We start from the raw sequence: 19,055 nt of genomic DNA, 5'->3' as shown, positions 1-19,055 counted from the left end.
CCATGTGCCTTGTACAATGTAAGGGTAGAGGCACCAAATATGGACCACTTTTTTTTGGAGGATTGCCACTTGAAAAATATAGGGGGAAGAAACCTCCGCAAAGGCTTAAAATGAAGTTCCATCATTCCACTAACACTGTACAAAACTTCAGGGGTAAAGTTCATCTTTAAGTATGTTTATTTTATTGTTGAGTGATGAGTGTCAAAATGACAGTTCGAAATTTTGGACGCCTAATATGGACCACCTATAAAATTTCAAAATAAACATACTTTTACATTTTTCAAAAGGTCATACTTATTTGTAGAAATGAACAAAAAACCTTATTCTAAGCAGTTCAGGTTAATTTTGAATATTTTTTTTAAATTGTTGAATGACGAGTGTCAAAATGACAGTTCAAAATTTTGGATGCCTAATATGGACCACCTAAAGAATAATTTCAAAATAAACATATTTTTACGTTTCAAAACATCATTATTTATTAGTAGAAATGAACAAAAAAAAAGTATTTCGAGCATTCCCCTTTTCAGCGGCCGTAAAGAATGAGTAAAAAATTCAATATCACAGGTGGTCCATATGAGCGCACCCCATAAAAAAAAACTTTGCACCAAAAATTTCTGTACCTACCCTCATTTTTAACAAAAACTGATCACTCCAGCAGAAACTACATCCTTTTTTTATATTATAAATATCAATGACATTTAGAAAATTACACCACATACCTATATATTTTAATAAAAGTTGAAAAACACACTAAAAAAAATTTTCAGTGTCTCAAAACAGTTTTTTGTAAATTTCTCAGTGAGTTTTGACTTTACAGTTGTAATTTTGGTCTCATTCGTTTTTTTGGTGAAAAATACATCATAATACATTTTTTCCTGACAGATTGCGCTAATTACCAATGAGAACGGGCGCTGGTCCATATTGCGGACTGGTCCATAATTGGTGCCCTTACCCTTACATCATTGAACTTTGGAAGTTCAGATTGTGGAAGTCTAATCAATGAAGTCTGTTAAAATTTTGATTTCTTTTTTAACAAAGTTTGGTGGGCAATTAATCAATTACAAAGGTATTTGTATATTTGCAGAAATTTGTTTTGTTCTTCCAGATTAACATTATTATCCAATTCACAGTCAATTAATTTTGCTTGATACTTTTCTTTTAAATTCTGTAGTTCTTTTAATTCTTCTTTGATAATTTTCAGGTAGTTTGGAAAGGGGCTCCCTAGTTGTTAGTTTTTATCTTTTGTAATCCATCAAATATTATTTTGCAGCGGCGTAGATTGTCATCTGAACTCCTTGTTGAACTGGTATTTGTATCATCGTCGCTGTCGTCACTGATTTTGTTTGATTGGAGATGATCTCCATTTTTGGAGGGTGGCGGCAAAGACATCTGGCCCAAAGGGTACAATTTGTTTATAAATAAGGAATAAAGATAACTTATATAACTTTTAGTTGTGGATTGTAATTGTCATAGTAGCTTTCGCACAGTGGAATAAAATATAACTTGTTCTGACTTACCTCGATTTGGGGTAGAATGGATTGAGGAACTGTTACTATTTTCAAGAGTCTACAAATTGTTTTGTTGAATAAAGATTGAAGAGGAACTTTAGCACCTAAAATAATGATGAAAACAACATTTTTTGTACTGATGAGCATAAGATACTTTCATTCGGAAGTGAAATATTTCACAAAGCTGCATCTGAAATTTCAATGTTCTAAGTAAGGCGGTCCTTGAATACATAACAAAAGAAAAATCGCGATTTCTTCTGCTCCCAACCCTCAAAGTGGTGACCTCTGGTGAGGAAATATTTCCCTATTTTTGAATAAACTCGGGCTGTGGTGGGTGGGTCTCTCGATTTCCAAAAATCTCCAAAAATCCAACTTCGAAGCAAAATGTTTAAAATACAAAAATAAGTTCTAACACTTTTAAAAAGCCTCTTTTGAGTAAAATGAACTCTCACGAGGATATTAGCCCAATCCCTAGAAAACCGAGTCGGTCCCATAGAATAGCTGAAATTCGTATTTTACATTAATTTGCAGCCATGGGGGGGGGGGTCAGCCTAATTTTTAATGGAGGGAGCTAAGATCGGCATTAGAGTTTATTTTACTCAAAAGAGACTTTTTAGAGGTAACACAACTTGAAATTTTAAATTTTTACAGTGAATTTGTATTTTATAAAATTTTTCAAAATCGAGGGACCCACCGCCGCAGCCCGAGTTTTTCGAAAATGAAAAAAATAAAAAATAGGGAATTATTTTCTCACCAGAGGTCACCACTTCGGGGGTTGGGATGGAAGAAAATCCCAACTTCAAAAATAAGGACCACCCTAGTTCTCCGCGGGTGATAATTCTTTTTTGCAGCGTTTACTTTGTTATATGAAGGATAGATATCTGCATTTCTGATTTTGGCTCCTTTTCTTGCTTCAGAAATATAGCCATCTTTGGTCAAATTCGGTTCAAAATGAATGCTAGGGCTTCATCTGGTGTGTATGGATATGGAACAATAGGGTTTCAACGTTGTTTTTTTAATAATATTCAGCAGATTGTTTGATTTGTAACGGTTTCAAGCCATTTTACAGGTTTCAGTGGATTTTTGTCACAATGAGCAATAAGGTACCAACCACTGAATTAAAAAAATTAATTGGAGCCGAGAGAGCTGAACTTGATAAATTCGAGTTTGAATCTTTTTAAAACATAAATTCCATACAGACTCGTTTACCTAATAATTTTTTTTTTGAAAATCGAAAAACAAAATACCAGGAGCTTTGAGACGATTTAAAAAATTGCTACCAATCGATTTTCAACGTCAATGATTACAGAATGTACCTATAAGCTATATTTCAGCTCTACACTACTTTTAGTATGACTGTCGCATGAAATTGAATTTCTATAATTGAATCGGTCAGTGCAGAAAGGTAACAAGTCACATTTTTGAAAAAAAATTTTTTGCGGAAATGGGGGTTTCAAAGTATGGCGGATCGACTGGTGATGTCAGATTTCCGCAAAACTGCCGGGAAAGTGGTATTTGGGCGCAGAAAAAGGGCGGATCCGCATTTATGACTTTTTTGTAAAATTTTTTAAATTCCTTGAAAAATAACTAACATTTTTGAGAAGACCATTTTTTGAAATTTAAGTTAATCTCTGAACTGAAAAAGGATGAAAAAATTAACAACTTCGACAAAAAGTCTTAGAACTCGAGGGGTTTTTGGTCAATTTAAACGGGATGGCAGTCTAAATGATGTACTTAGATGTAGAATCAAGCCCCATTCGTGCCCGAGAAATTTCGAAAGAAATTTTGTCAATTCAGTGCAGAAAGGGTCTAAGTCCCATTTGTTTAGGCACCAACAGCACTGGCGCACGTGAATATTTTTTTTTGGAAACTGCGCTAAAAGTTGTGTCTTGGGGTCCTCTTTCAATGACCTTAAGCACGTTTACTGAAATTTTTTGATTTTTGAATGAATCAGTTTTTTGTTATTCCTGAAAAACGCAAAAATGGACTTATGCCCTTTCTGCACTGACCGATTCAATTGATAAAAATAGAAAAATCGGCTCCTGAGCTCCTGAAATTTTTTCAACGCACACCGATCAGATGTCTATTTATAAATGCTCTTCCGAATTTTTTCATCTGGTTCATCACATTCTGAATATTTTTATTCGGGAAGACCACTGAGAGTAATAGGTACCTATTTATTTTATTTTGTCATTTTTTTCAATAATACAAAAAAAAATCAATTTTATGCAGCGTTTACAACTTTTTTTAAAAGAGGAAAACTTTTCAAAATCAATTTGAAATTAAGTAGCACTAATTCACGAGTAACAGAGCTAACAAAACGTTTAGATTTACAAGCTGGAAAATTTATTCATAAATGTGTTTTAAAAAATGAGTTTTTTTTTCGAACACACACAACAATTCAATTTTTTCCCCTCCAAAAATACGTACCTTTTTCACAGAATATTTCAATTTGGAAAATTTTCAGAATCAATTTGAAATTGAATAGCATAAAGGGGGCTAACAAAATCTTCAGATTCATGGGCTGATTGAATTTTTAATTTAAACATTCTATAAGTTTAAGTAAATATTTTTATTAAAACACTAATTATTTATAAAACAATGACGTCACTATTCAAAACATCAAAATGCTGTTAAGCTCGATACTCAATTACTCATGATAAGTAGGTATACCTATACGGTTCGTTCTTTATAAGATTTCATTGATTGTAAAACTGAAACATTCCAATACATTTACGTTTGATTATTTATACTCGTAATACTAAAATTTAAATCGACTGTGAAAGCCCAAAACTAATAAAATCGTTGCATATTTTTAACCAAGGCACATTTCATTTTTCGGTGGTATGGCGCTGGCGTGACTGCACATTCTTCAGATCGAAAAAAGGCAAGAGAGGAAAGAGGGGAGGATGAATTATCCGAGTTGGTAAGAAGTATTAGAACATTCGATCAGTAATTTTCCCTATCGCTACTGTAAATTAAAGGCTCTCGTATTAGAACTATTTCTTGATTAAACACAATATTAAAAATTAATAAACGCATTATCGATATTATCGAATAAATTCTTCAAAATTGAACTTCTATAGGAAGATTCACCATACTCGGAATAGTTTTCGTAAATTCCAATACGTTAATCGGAAAAGTGCCGCGATCATCGGATACACAAAAGTGAGTGCAGAAATTCGACTTATTAACGTATGCTCAATTATTGACTTTTTATCGAAAATCTGTCAAATTTTTGATTCGTTTGCTCCCCGGGGTCATTTGGTAAATAATTAGAGCGCGAAATTTCATATCGTGATCTTTTTTAGAAACCACGCCACCTTCGGCGAGTCTTTTTGTCTTGAACTTGTTTCAATTTGGTACAAATGAAGAAGTACTCGAAAATTTGAAAATCCAAGATCCTATTCTTTGTAGAGCATAAATTCCGTCATCAATTTCATCTGGACGTTCAATATGATTCGAAATTTGATGATATTTGGTTTCGTAGTACAATTTTTGAGTAAGTTTCTCAACGATTTGACAATTAGTTTTATTTCTGTTTACACGTTTTTGTAAAAATATCACTTTTTTCCAGTTCAAAGTGGTATTTCATCCCCTTCGCTGATCGTAAACCAACCAAGAAATTCATCGGCAGGTAAATTAGAGACATAATTTTTCATCTTTGTCCTTTTCATCTGCTATCGACATCTCTTTAATCAATCGCCATATCCACAGCTGCTCGTAAACCGCACCTGAGCTGCATCTTATTCGGCGACACCGCTTGTCAGATCACCTGCGACGTCCTATGTAACCTGTACGGTTGTCGGAGCCAAGCTCGATGCATCGATCAAATATCCTGCGACTGCGGGGAGATCTACACGGTTAATTCGCAAAATCTCACCGTCAGCGAGTACGAAAACCTCAACTTGACCGAACTGTGGTATCATAATTTCCGCAAATCGTTCGTATCTAGACGACTGCTGGGCAAAATCAGTCACGGCGACCCGGATTTCAGTTCGAATTTGACAGCGTTACTCCGTCAACCTCATATAACTGGTGTTCTGGCACAAAGCGAGCTGCTGGAAATTCGCCCGAAATGGTCGTTGTTGTACTTTTTACGCGCCACGGAACGAGGCCATATAAACCAAATGTTCACCACTAAAGAGGGTTTCAGTCAGGAAGCGTTCAAGGCGTACTTTGACCAGACACTCGATTCAATCGTCAATCGAACGTATTCGCAAATCGAAAAGATGAATAATGCCAACGCCTTACCCAACTTACTGGTATACCTGAGAAACGAAGACAATATTCGTTACATCATCAGCCAAATACTCTGGTTTCCGAATAACACTCTGCTCAATCTGATCAACGACTACTCGCGACGAGTCAAGTACTATAATCTGTTTCACTCTTCGAATTCTAACCTAACGGTGACCGATACGGAAAACGTTGCTTTTAACGCTCTCAAGTTATACTTATCCCAGGCCATTGAAAACTTGGCGGATCAGGTTTTCGGTAAAATACAAGAGATGAAACTGGACCAAGAGCTACCCAGACTGACATCCTACATTCGAAACAAGAACGATATCAAAAGCCTCATGTCCTTATTGCTGATGTTCCCTCAAGAGTCGATGTTTGATTTAATGCGTAACCTCATGATGCAGCAGCGTAACGACACATACATGATTAGCAAGCGATCGCCTCCTCAGTTATATATTTTACCGAGTGATATCGACGAAATGGTCACAGCCAGTGTACTGGAAAGGCTACTGAAGATAAAAATTCGTACCACGGATTTGGTTGAACAGGTTGCAGAGGTTGCAGCTACATCGACGACACCAACGACAACGATCACAACAACACCACAGCCGACAACAGTAAGAACTGATCCGATTCCTGCCTCCTTTCACGAATTCTTCAAACGATTACTAAAACAAACGTTCGGTTTGGGCAAATCCGAAGATCAACAAGAGGTCAACCAACAATCAACCAAGGCTAAAAGGAACTATCCGGAGCTTGAAATGCTGCTGAAGCAATTAATGGAATACTTGGTAAACGCCACGAACCCCAATAATGACGGTGCAAAATAACCCAGCCCAAATATACCTAATAAGCCTTTAGGGAAATAAAGGTTTTTCCAGACAATCAAATCGTACTTTTGTGCAGCGAAATACGACTCAGCAGTATTGTGGTATATGTTTAGTTTTTTATTTAGGGATCTTCGATTGAGCAGGAGCGAATAATATTTTTCAAGTGGTGAACGTGTATTGTTTCGAGGTGTAGGTACAAGTAGATTTTTTCATTCTTTTTAATGGTTTTTCTTTTCTTTTTCGTTGATAGTAGGTAGATATATTTTGTCAGAGGGGTCGAGTCTGGTAAATAAATGATCACTACACAGATTTGGATATTAACGAGTAATCATTTCTCGGGAGGATATAAGAGCTGGATGTTGGGAACTGATCGAATTCATTTTCAATATCCACCTGTCTCACTATTTTGACAAAAAAGCCACATGTTCAACCAACATTTTATTTGAAAAAAAAATGAATCAAATATAATATAGGTATGTAAATAATCCAAATCTTGTATGTGGATGGATGGATCTTCACCGAACGGACTAAGGGAGGTTAGCTAATCTTAAATCTGTATGATCCATTCGAACATCGAACGCACATTTCTTTTTCTTTTTTTTTTGTCGTTTGACTCCCAGTGTTGAAATACTTGAATTATAAAGATCGGATTGTGATATGTATTTTTTTCATGCTTTCTTTTTTCATTTTGATCTACGAGTAGCTTACTTTCGAAGTATTGATAATTATCTGTTTCGAGCTTTTGTCAGTTTCTCTTTTCAAAAATGGTTTTTATTCAAATTTTGATGTTTTTTTGTGTGTTTTTTGAAAAACCTGCTATCAAAATTTTCGTTATGTTTTGTTTTGTTTTTTTTTTTTGTTTTTTTGTAATCTAAAATAAAATGTAATGTTTTGTATGCATTGAAGTTTTTTGGTTGCCACTTTTTTTTATGGGTCATTCCATGTCAACTCAACCAAAAAATACGATTGGTTCAAGCTCCCTCAGTGGGTGGTTGGGTGGGGGGGGGGCTTCAATTATTTTCACATATGTCTCGAGGTACTCAACTTGAGCAGCGCATTACTCCAAGGTATGATACTTTGATCAAAACTGATTCCGCTGTTCAAAAGGGCATTGCATTTTGAAGTTTTCAAGTATTTTGAAATTTTCAAGATGAGATCTTTCAATGTAGGGGGAGCACCCCCTTCCACTTTGGGGCAATGTTTAAAAAAATATCTGGGGCATGTGATATATTGAATTGTATGTTTTTGATGACGCTGAACACAAATATTTTTTCATTACAACAAAGAAAGTACAATCTTACGTGATTAATAATAAATTAGTGCTAGTTTTTAGGAGAAAATTTTACGAGAGGGGGTCACAGCCCATTGACAGGATCCTTAATACAAGTAGTAGTTATAACTCTAATCCAAATGCTTGCTTCTCCAAAGCCTTCGAGGGCCATGCCATGAGAGTACAGCAGCTGGATTGCTTTGGTGTCTATGTGCCTGTGCAGGCGCTTCTCATGGGCATCTGCATACATTCACGATCATTCTCAGTATGACATTTTGCCTTCTCTGTATCACCTGTAGATTAGACCTTTTTGCACAGCCCCATAGCACCAGGCCATATGTCCAGATAGGTCAGATAATCAGCTTGTAGACCAAGATTTTGCAGCTCAGGTCGGAAGTATTTAGCTGAGTCAGCCTGTGGTATCGGCTCACCTGCAAGATAAACCCTCATCGAGCTGTTGGTATGAAGAAGAGTGAAGAGCACGTGCCTCGACTTTTGATGATTCAGGGCAATCCTCCACTTTCTTGTCCAATTATAAATTTGAACACAAATATGACGTCAGATTTTTGATTGGGCTCCATCCACGGCCCCCAGCACCTCTCTAAATGGGGTAAAAGTTTGTTTGTGCGGCACATGTACCTAATAGTACATATAATGTTGGTGACGCTGAACACGAATATGATGTCAGATTTTCGATTGGACCCGCCCCCAACAATTTTTTGGACTTTTTTTACCCTTTGGTGCAGGTTCTGGGAGCAATGAGCAATGGGTGAGGTCAATTTGAAAAACTGGGGATATATTCGTGTTCAGCGTCACCAAAAACATACTATTCCATGTGTCGCAAGAAACAAAACTCTTTTTCAACTTTCACCCCATTTGGGGAGGTGCTGGGGGCCGCGGATGGGGTCCAATCCGAAATTTGACGCCATATTTGTGTTTAGCGTTACCAAAAATATACAATTCAATATATCACATGCTCCAGATTTTTTTTGAAAGTTTCACTCAAATTTGGTGGAGGGGGTGCTCCCCTTCCATTAAAAGATCCAATCTCGAAAAGTGAATATTTCGAAAAAACATCAGAAGGTACATCTATAGAAATTTTTTCAGAATTTTAACTGGTAGCTCCCACTTACAGCGCCGTTTTGAAATTTGAACTTTCAATTTGGAAGTTCAACTTTTGAAAATTTCAAAATGCTCAAAAAGTTCCGAATACAATGGCCTTTCGAACTGTGAAATCAGTTTTGATCAAAGTATCATATCTTTGGAGAAATGTGCTGCTGAAGTTGAGTACTTCGAGACAATGTGCAAATAATTGAAGCCACCGACCCCCCCCCCCCCCCCTCAACTACCTTCCTCTGGAACTGGGACCAAACTGGTTGCGGGTTTCTTAATGATTGAGTGGGTAGATATTGTAAAAAAAAATTGAGCGAAATCGAAGGACATGACTCGAAAACGTTGGTTGAGTTGAGAATGGAAAATGGCCCTTAACATTGAAATTTTTTTTGGTTACTTTTTCTGGCTTTTTTGGTTACTGAAGTTACCTTTTTCGAGAAAAATTTGAGTACAGTCCCTGGATTCGGAGTAGAACTAAAAGTTGTCTCTCAAAATATTGGGCGAGACAAATAACAATTTTTAAGAGGGTATGATCAAAGCTCTTTGCAAGACATTTTTATCAACTCAATTCTAAAGAAATTTGTTTTTGAACGCCACTATAAACAACTAAAAAAAAAATCCTAAACTTTGAAAAAAAAAACTAAATGAGCCTAGAAGCTGGCGGAAGTAGGTACGTATACCTAGTTAGACCCTTTTTACACATTCGTTTCTATACACACAGAACATGCACTCACTCAAGTTCTATTTTCTAATTGTTTCCTTTAAAAAAAAGCACCAAAAAAATATATCAACTTTAGGGGCTAAGGGCCTCGAATTAATGTACGAATCCACCAAACCTAAATATCAAATTAGGTTCGAAAATAAATTCGTAAAAAATCACCAGAGTAATGTTTGTTTCCGATTCCGAATTTAGTGTAGTGTCTCCCTAATTGTACTAGTAGTACATATCTAGTGTACCTACATCTGCCCTCTAGAGCATAACCATAATAACGCATTTCGCTCTTAACGACATTTTATAGAGGGGAGGCAATAAGCCAACGGTTACTCGTATTGTTTACCGCGCAGTTACTGCTTACAGGCAACCGGTGGCAAATTAATTACGTGCACTGGCATTTGGAAATAGTACACCTTTTACCTCCAAAGAATAAAAGTACCATGATGAAAAGATGATGGAAGGAGTGCGGCTTTGACTCGATACCCCTAGTTTTATTTTCTTTTAGACTTTAGTTACTTTTATACTTATAGAGAATCAAAAACGTACCTACATTAACATTGAAAACGTCTACTGAATTGTTTTCCTATAGTTTCGTATGATTTTAGAAACTTTTCTACAGTTTTAGTGCGTGAATCGGTGATTTTTTTATATGAAAAGTATTTGTGATGAAAATCGTTCGTGCCGGTAAAATTGATTAGTGCTATTTTATTCATGTCCGAGTGATTCCAGTTTGATTTTCTTATCCATTGTGGTAAGTATTACGTAAATTATTAGGCAGCTAAAATACGTTCATAAATATTGTTGGTTACTTTTTTGAAATGTTGGTTAGCTAAAAGTTACTTTTTCCAGTTTTTTTTTCTCAAATTTCCTTTTTTTTCCAAATTTTATCCGAAATTTTTCGAAAAAAAATGTTTTTATTCAAATGGCATCACTGCTTTTTCAGCGTTAGGAATTTTATTTTTTCAGTTTTGACGATTTTTCTTTTGAAATGTAGGTATACTTAAGGGTTTTCTATTTTTAACAGTTAATTATTATTTTGAATTTCTCGATGGTTTTTTCTTTAGTGGATTTTCTCCTGTTTTGATTGATTTTTACATCTTGAATTTTGGTGGTGATTTTTTTCCAAAATAATTTTTCCATGATTTTGCTCTGAATTTTGTTGATGTTTTTCGCCTGAATTTTGCCGAATTTCATCACCTTGAATTCTCGTGATTTTTTATGAAAATTTTCCCTCGAGCTTGTGTGATTTTATTGCTCTCTAATAGTCGGGATTTTTCCTTATTTCGGTTCGATGGATTTTTTTGAATTTTGTGAATTTTTTTCTTCGCCAATTTGGTGAGTTTTGAATTTTCGTAGATTTTTCCCTATTCTGACGGGTATGATTTTTTTGAATTCTCGCAAGTTCTCTTTTTTCAAGTTTTTCGATGTTTATCTCGGAATTTCCATTTTTTTTCTCTTTTCAAATTTTGGCGAAGTTTCTCCGGTTTTGACGGGCTTTTTCAACTTTGAATTTTCACAATTCTATGGTCTTGTTCTAAATTGTGGTCATTTTTTTGCTTAAATTTTGACTGCATTTTTTTATTCTAACAGTTTTTTTTTGAGTTTTGTGTTTTGAAAAAACCCATGATTTTCTTTGCTCTCATTTTAGTGGAATTGTGATTTTTCTTCTTCCAAAAATCATGATTTTCATAAGATTTCTTTTAGAAATTTTGAAAATATTTATTTATCAAGGTAATGAATAAATTCAAAATTTTATCCAATCCAGGGGAGAGGCAAAAGCTGTTCGACCATTTTTTGGACGAGGTGAAGGGGAGGGGGAAGAGTTGGAAACCAAAATGCTGTATAAAACTTCAAGAAATACCATTTCTCTTCGATTTAAAAAAATTGTGGTTTAATACCAGAAAATTGGAGGTCAACAATTATTATGATTTAGTGACTCGATGACTTTTTCTAAAACGATCGAGAGGGTGTTGAATAAGCACTGCCCACAGGTTATAGTTCCCAAAGTTCATTTTTGTCTTCCCTCGAGTGATTTTTGAAGTTCCTGGAGAAATTTCAAAACTCGCTGGAGGCTCCAAAAAGGTCAAATTGCGATTGCTTTCGATATTCGAAAAGTTCGAAGCATCAGACGATATCTTGTACAAAAAATAACTCGTTATACGCCGTCTTTGAAAATCTATTTTTTTCTAGGATTTGAAAATTTCATTTTCTACCATTAGTAGCTCCTCCAGCATTTCGTGGTAACCTTCTAAAATGATGAGAAATTTCAAAACTCGCTATGGAGGCTCCAAAACAAGTCAATTTGAGATTTCTTTCGAATCGGGTGATCATTTCATCTTTGAAATTTTTTCCAAACGAAAGTCTCGGATACCTTTCTATGTAGCATGAAGCAGCTTTAATCTGTCTGGTGTTTAAATGTGGTGGAACAAACGTATTCGATGGCTCGTGCCAAACACTCGTATTATAGGCGTGGCGTAGGTCAGGTACTTTTTCCGTTAAAACTTCTTTGCATTTTTATATTCGGGAGACTTCGAAATCGCTCCTGCACGATGATGTCAATCGCGTGCCAGCTGTCAAATAAGGCAGCTGCTGCAGTCGTTTATACCTTAACCCACCGCCGGCGTGTTATGCATGCGCTTCCAGTTCTTCCCTTCTTACGTTGATAGTAAATATCCAAAACTTGATATCTATCTGGAATACGTATGTAGTATTCGGCATTTTAACATTATTAGTGAACGTACCTGCCTACCTACATTTTGTATTAGTTACGAAAATTTGTGTTAAATTGTGTGGTAAATTAGCGTGTTTGATGGTTGCTCTTCTAAAATGAAGATTTGCAGTCGACGATGAGGAAATTTTGACTTTTCTCTGATATTATTTCTCAGATATTAATTTGTAAGTACCTACACGTTTTTATTGCTTGAGACTTTCTTATTCCCAGTTGAAAAATTATTATTGTATTTTATTGATCTTTTATTATCGAACTTCGATAAAAATATTAATTAAATTTAAAATTGTACGAATAATTTACGAGCAATTTTCGAGAATTTCCACGTTTTTCAAAATCAATTCGTGAAAACAATTTTTTAAAAAAATTAAAATTAATTAAATTTGATTTCAACCCACTCGCCATTGAAATTCGCTAATTGCTTTCATGACTGGACCAAGAGTCTGAATAAACCACTCAGAAAATACGTACAAAGAAACTTCGCAATAAAATTGATAGGCATGTGTATACACACAGCAGAAGTTCCCTCCATATAGGGTGACCCACCGTCTGCAGTCAAAGAAAATGGGCGATACCTGTTTGTACCAGAAAAAGGGTGATCTAAATATTTCGAATTCTTGATCTTATGAGTTGTAACCTGAGATAACCAAGAAAATGCTAATTACGTACAAGGGTTCTTCGTTCTTCTTTCAATTCGTTTTTTTTTTTTCATGAAAAAGCAAGCCTTCTAAACAATTTTCTGGAACAAAGTGAGATTTTTGCAATTTTGGTAAAATGAAGCGACACTTTGAGGCAAAAAAAAAATAGAACTTTTGGAAAATTTTGGATAAAATGTAAGACATTGGAACTTTTTTGCAAAGAAAAACGACATCATAATTTTTGGTAAACAGCAAGACTTACAATTTTAGCAATAGGCAGCATTTTTTGGCAATTATTGGTAAAAAATCAAAACGTTTTTAATACTTATGTACCTACTTTTTGAAAACAAAAAAAAATTAAAAAGTAAAAATTTGACATTTTTGAGAAATATTGGCAAACAAATAATATTTTTTCGCAATTTTTCTCTAATGAGATTTTTTTCCTTTTTATACCTACGACCTACGTAAAAGAAAAACACCTCTCTGTTATTTTTGACAATTTTAGGTAAAAAGACGAGACTTTTCTACTGCTGACAAAACTAAAAAGTTTGGAAAAAAGCAAAATTTTTGGACAATTTTTGAAAAAAAAAGATAGGCATACAAAAAAAAACAAGAATTTTTGACGATTTTTAGCAAAAAACAAGACTAAAAATTAGCAAAATGCAAAAATTTTTGAAAATTATTGGCAATAAAAACGAAATGTGTGAATATTTTTTTTAAAAAAAGTTCAAAAAGCAAAAATTTAACATTTTTCGCAAAAAATTAACAATTTTTGAGAATTATGATGCTGGCGGTCAAATAGCATTTTTTTCGCAGTTTTTCTCCAGTGAGATTTTTTTTTTGCATTTTTATGCAAATGAACAACACTTTTCTGTTATTTTTGGTAATTTTAGGTAAAAAGACAAGACTTTTCTACTACTGCTGAAAAAGCTAAACATTTTTAAAAATTTTGGAAAAAAAACTTTTGGACATTTTTTGAAAAAAAATTTTGACGATTTTTAGCCGAAAGCAGGAATTTGGTGCAATTTTTAGCAAAAAATCAAAACGTTTGAATACTTTTTGAAAACAAAAAAAAATCAAAAAGCAAAAATTCAACATTTTTTGCAAAAATTTGCACTTTTAGGGAATTAGTATTGGCAAACAAATAACATTTTTTCGCAATTTTTCTCCAATGAGAATGTTTTGAGCTATGTAAAAAACAACACTTTTCTGTTATTTTTGCTAATTTAGGTAAAAAGACAAGACTTTTCTAGTGTTGAAAAATCTAAACATTTTTGGAAATTTTTGGAAAAAAACAAAATTTTTGGACAGTTTTTGAAAAAAAAGAAGAGTTTTTGACGATTTTTATCAAAAAGCACGTATTTTTCACGATTATTGGTAAAAAAATCAAAACATTTGAATACTTGTTGAAAATGAAAAAAAATCAAAAAGCAAAAACGTAACGTTTTTTGCAAAAATTAGCAATTTTTGGGAATTGTTTTGGCACACAAATAGCACTTTTTCGCAATTATTCCCCATGTGATTTTTTCAGCTTTTTAGTGTGTAAAAGAACAACACTTCTCTGTCATTTTTAGCAATTTTAGATAAAAAAACAAGACTTCTCTACAGCTAAAAATATTAAAAAATTTTGAAAACTTGTAAAAAATCAAAAATTTTAGAAATTTTTGACGAGTTTTGGCAAAAACAAGACCAAAAATAAGCAAAAGGCATAATTTTTTGGCAATTAAGGTATCATTTGGCAATTTTGACAAAAGGTGCCATTTTCTACCAAGTATTTTTGGCTGAAAGCGAGACCCAATGATGAATTTTTCAAAAACCTAATCAAATCATCATTTTTAAAAAAACACAATTACTTAATATTCGTCTCATATATTTTCCAGATCACTCGACGAAGAAAAAAATGGACAGACGCTCCAATTGCTACCTGAATTCAGCCTACAACAACGACTACGACGATTACATGGAAACAGCATCACAGCTAAGCTTTGACAGCAAAGGTCTGTCTTACGAATCGGAAAATGAAACCTACGTAGACGATTTCTTAGACGACTACACCATATGCTACACCGAAGACACTCGCATACCTACCGTCGAAATACGGGCCACTCGATCGAGCATAAATTCTTCGCAAAAACCACGATACGAGCCCATAAACGGAGATTCATTCAACGAAAGCATATCATCAAAACACGATGCATCCAAACTGACGTCTACGCCGAAAAAACAACAAATTAGACCTCAATTAATACGCAGCCCATCGGGACGAAAATTACCCCACAGGAGGAATACCCTGGTTCGGAGTCAATCCATCTGCATGCCAGGAAGAAACATAGAAAGTACTTTTGTTGAAAATAACCACCATCTTTCGGCAAACATACGAAGAAGTAAATCATCTTTCAGTTTGAGCAAACAAAGATACGAAGATCCAAGACCGCGAGATCAACGACCAGTAGTGAAATTAACAGCTGGACAGAGTCATCCTAGGGGTGTCTCGAGGAGTAAAAGTTTTCATAACTTTACCGAACCTTCGATAGTACAACGCAGCGTTCGATCCGTTTCTCCATTCCAAATACGTGAAAGTAACACCGACCTTTACGATTCCAGAAGAAGCAATCAGTCATTTCTACGAAGACCCTACGATTTGAATTCTTCGTTTTCATCTACCAGACCACTCATGTCGCAAAGAAATTTGGCAGTGATTTCACCAATTCACAAAAAAACCTCGTCACATTCGGTCGAATTGGATTCGACTCTAAGAAATGCATTTACCATAGCTGCAGATCGATCTACATCATCTTCTTGTAAAAGTTCGTGGGTAGAAGTAAAAAAACAAACCATACCATTATGCACTTTACGTTCCTCAGCCATCACGTTGTTAATTAGTGGCATACTCAGCTGTCTATTTTGCCTTCATATCATTTCAATGAAGGGTAAAAGCTACGAGCTTGGTTTTAGTCTTTTTTCCGGATTCGTGGCATTTTTATTAGGATTCCCTTGTTTACGCTTTCAAGAATGGCAATGGCTGCCTAATCGAAATTATGTTTCCGGATATGTGGTTTTGAGCCTGTTCAGTGTAATGCAAACGTGTGCCTTGTGGATAATGGACCAGTTACCTGATTTAGAGCCGGAATATTTAGATTTGATACGAGGTGTATTATACGCTCTGTCTGGTTTATCAGTAGGTATTGCTTTATTGGGAGTGTCTAGTTCGTGCTGCTGTAAATATCCACCTCCTGATAATAGAGTAACCCATGGGGTGCAAGGATTTACAGTTTGATTTCTATACCTATTTTGTGGTTTTATGTACTACTTGAAAGTTGAACTTTTTTTCTACATTTTTTGTTACCATTAGGCAGGTTCATGTGAAGTTGCAGTTTGAATAAAATATTTGGAAATTTTGTCAATTTTCTGAAGGTGAATTTTTTTTCCATCTTCCAAAATACAGCAGAAGTGTTTACCCTGACATGGTGATGAATTTCGAGCCTTCCTTCCCTCAACAGACATGAAATTCGGTCGCTTAAAAAGTGACTTAGTCACTATTTCACTTGCAAGGCACTTTTGTCACTATTTCGGCGAAAATGGCCAAAAAGATTTGTCGTGTAAAAAAGAAAAAGTGAAAAATTTTAGGAAATGATCAATATTTTTCATGAAAATCCTTCAGAATCATCACTTTAAGTTATCACCTGTCAGAATTTCAAGTGCTAAAGTGCCTCTTTCGATTTTTGGTGAATTTTTGAAAATCAATTTTAGGTCAAAAATGAGGGGAAAAAATCAAAATTTTACCAAATTGACCAAGAAAGCTGAAATTTGGAATATACCCTATTTTCGACACGCCAAATCGATTGGAAACTGTTTCAATCCGTTTTGAGCACTTCTGGAGCCTCCAGCAGATTTTCGAAAATCAAAATTTCGTCAAATGGAGATGAAAAGCCAAAATTCATTTTGCGAACTAATTTTAATACGCTACGAAGTCGGCTGCAGGTTGATTTCAAGTCGTTTTGGAGTCTCCAGCGACTTTTTGAAAATTACTGGAGTCATCAGATTTTTGAAACCTGAAATTCCCAGAACATTTTATCTAATGGAGTTAGCAAGTTGAAATTTACTTCGCAAAATGATTTCAATACGATATGAAGTCGACTGCATATTGATTTCAAATGGTTTTGAAGCTTCCAGGTACTTTTTGGAAATTTCAATTTTCCAAAAAACGCCATACAACCTTTCAAAAAGTCACTGGAGGCCCCAAATTACTTGAACAGGGTGTCTACTGGCAAGGAAAACAAGGAAATAGCAAGGGTTTCACTCGAGGTAGCAAGAAAGCAGGAAAATAGCAGGGATTTTGACAATTTCTGTGTAATAGCAAGGATTTTTCAAAAAAGTTCCTCTTGAATTTTCAATTTCATGATGCATTTTTCATTTTTTTTCTTGTAATTTTTCTCATTAAAAATAGTTGATTTCTACTTTTTGAATCATAAATTTTCGATAGCTTTCGCCCTCGCTTCGCTCGGGCTGAATTGTTTTATGTTTCCTAAATTGTTTTAATTAAATAAGTCAAAAGTGAAAAGTGAAGATTGAAAAAAACATTCAAATAGAAAATAATGGTCTTATACTTCTTGAATTATTATCAATTTTCAAAAGCGTTTGCCCTCACTTCGCTTTGAAATCGTAAGTTATAAAATTTCAGGGCTGTACCTCAAAAAACGCAAAATTGTATTATGCAGCACAAAATAACGAAAAGAGGTGGGAAATTTCTTTCAAAAACATCAAAAAGCACAAAATTTTAGCGTTGAAACTTTTTCTTGACATGATTTTAGTGCTATAAATTGTTAAAATCTTTAGATTCAGTTCAAAAGCTCAATAAATCACAAAAACGACGAAAATAGGTAGGTACGAATTTTTGATTTCAGTACCTATACCAAAAAAATTTCTGTTCGTTTTTCCTTTTGATACGTATTTTCTGCTAATGTGACAATTGAAAAATAATGTGAAGGGGAGGGGGTGTGGGGTGGGGGTGGGTATCAGTGTGGAACTTTTCGCTCTACCGTTTATTGGACGCCAAAAACGTCAAGAAATTGCCTACAAAACGAGCACCTGTACACAAGGAGGGGGGTTGTTTTTTTAAACTCAAATTTGAAGCAAAGAAAATGGCAAGGAAAAACAAGGAAATAACAAGGAATTTGATTTTTCAAATCCAGTAGACACCCTGTTGAACCCACCTGAAGTCGTCTTCAGAGGGTGTTAAAATTGGAGTGCATAGTTAATTTCAGCTTTCCATCTCCATTTTGAGGAAATTTGGTGTTTCTTTCAAAAATCTACTGGAGCCTCCAGTAATCTCCAAAAGAGCCTTTGAGAATTTTTTTACGAAAAAAAACATAATTTATAGCCACTTTAATAAAACTCAAAAATGTTTGTCAATTTTTAAAGTACGAAAATTTTTGAATTTTCTAAAAAAAAAAAAAAAGGCAATCTTCTTAGTCAGGGTGCCCGCATAAGGATCAATTGCACCCCCCAGCCGATCCTACGGGACAACTTTTTTCTTAATGGGAGAGTCCTATGCAACATTTCTGACCCAAAAAAAAGCATGACCCCACCCAGACAGGTGAGCCGAAATCGCAGATTCTGCAGTCCAACATAGGACTTGCACGAAATTTTTAAACCGTACAAAGGTAGATCGAAAGAGCAGGCAAAACTTTATCACCTGTAATAATTCCATGGGCTAAAGTCCATTTTTAGATTTTTGGTGAATTTTTAAAAGGCTGAAAACAAGGGGAAAAATCAAAATCTTACCAAGTTGACCTAGAAAGCTGAAATTCAGGATATACCCTAATTTTGAACTGTCAAATCGATTGGATACTGTTTCAGTCCGTTTGGAGTAGTTCTGGAGCCTCCAGCAGATTTCTGAAACTGAAAATTTCATCAATCGGAGATAGAATTGCGAAATTTACTCTGCACTCCTATTTTAGCACTCTCTGAAAAGACAACTTCAGGTGGGTTCAGGTCATTTTGGAGCCTCC

At 34.8% G+C, this 19,055-nt stretch overlaps 2 protein-coding genes and 1 long non-coding RNA gene across 4 annotated transcripts; 2 read left to right on the top strand and 1 right to left on the bottom strand.

Annotated features, from left to right (window-relative positions):
- Positions 1–1,050: 1,050 nt before the first annotated feature.
- On the bottom strand, positions 1,051–4,366 carry LOC135849680 (uncharacterized). The gene is made up of 3 exons (XR_010559603.1): positions 3,939–4,366; positions 1,518–1,612; positions 1,051–1,389 (listed from the first exon to the last, which is right to left on the bottom strand). It is a non-coding gene; the product is annotated as an uncharacterized LOC135849680 (long non-coding RNA).
- A 104-nt stretch (positions 4,367–4,470) lies between these two features.
- Positions 4,471–6,895, top strand: LOC135849677 (uncharacterized). Of its 2 annotated transcripts, XM_065370191.1 has the most exons (4): positions 4,471–4,676; positions 4,820–5,010; positions 5,086–5,145; positions 5,226–6,895. In XM_065370191.1, the coding sequence occupies exons 2-4, from the start codon at positions 4,965–4,967 to the stop codon at positions 6,578–6,580; spliced, it is 1,461 nt and encodes a 486-aa protein (XP_065226263.1). In that variant the 5' UTR covers positions 4,471–4,676; positions 4,820–4,964; the 3' UTR covers positions 6,581–6,895. The 2 variants fall into 2 exon arrangements, with proteins under 2 accessions (XP_065226263.1, XP_065226262.1); XM_065370190.1 differs by having other exon boundaries at positions 4,471–5,010.
- A 569-nt stretch (positions 6,896–7,464) lies between these two features.
- Positions 7,465–16,698, top strand: LOC135849678 (uncharacterized). The gene is made up of 2 exons (XM_065370194.1): positions 7,465–10,429; positions 14,925–16,698. Exon 2 carries the CDS (start codon positions 14,945–14,947, stop codon positions 16,319–16,321), a length of 1,377 nt encoding a protein of 458 aa, XP_065226266.1. The 5' UTR covers positions 7,465–10,429; positions 14,925–14,944; the 3' UTR covers positions 16,322–16,698.
- The last annotated feature ends 2,357 nt before the right edge of the window (positions 16,699–19,055 follow it).

This window comes from Planococcus citri, chromosome 1 (assembly GCF_950023065.1).
Source record: "Planococcus citri chromosome 1, ihPlaCitr1.1, whole genome shotgun sequence".
Classification (NCBI taxonomy): domain Eukaryota; kingdom Metazoa; phylum Arthropoda; class Insecta; order Hemiptera; family Pseudococcidae; genus Planococcus; species Planococcus citri.
This window is presented reverse-complemented; position numbering and strand designations above follow the sequence as displayed.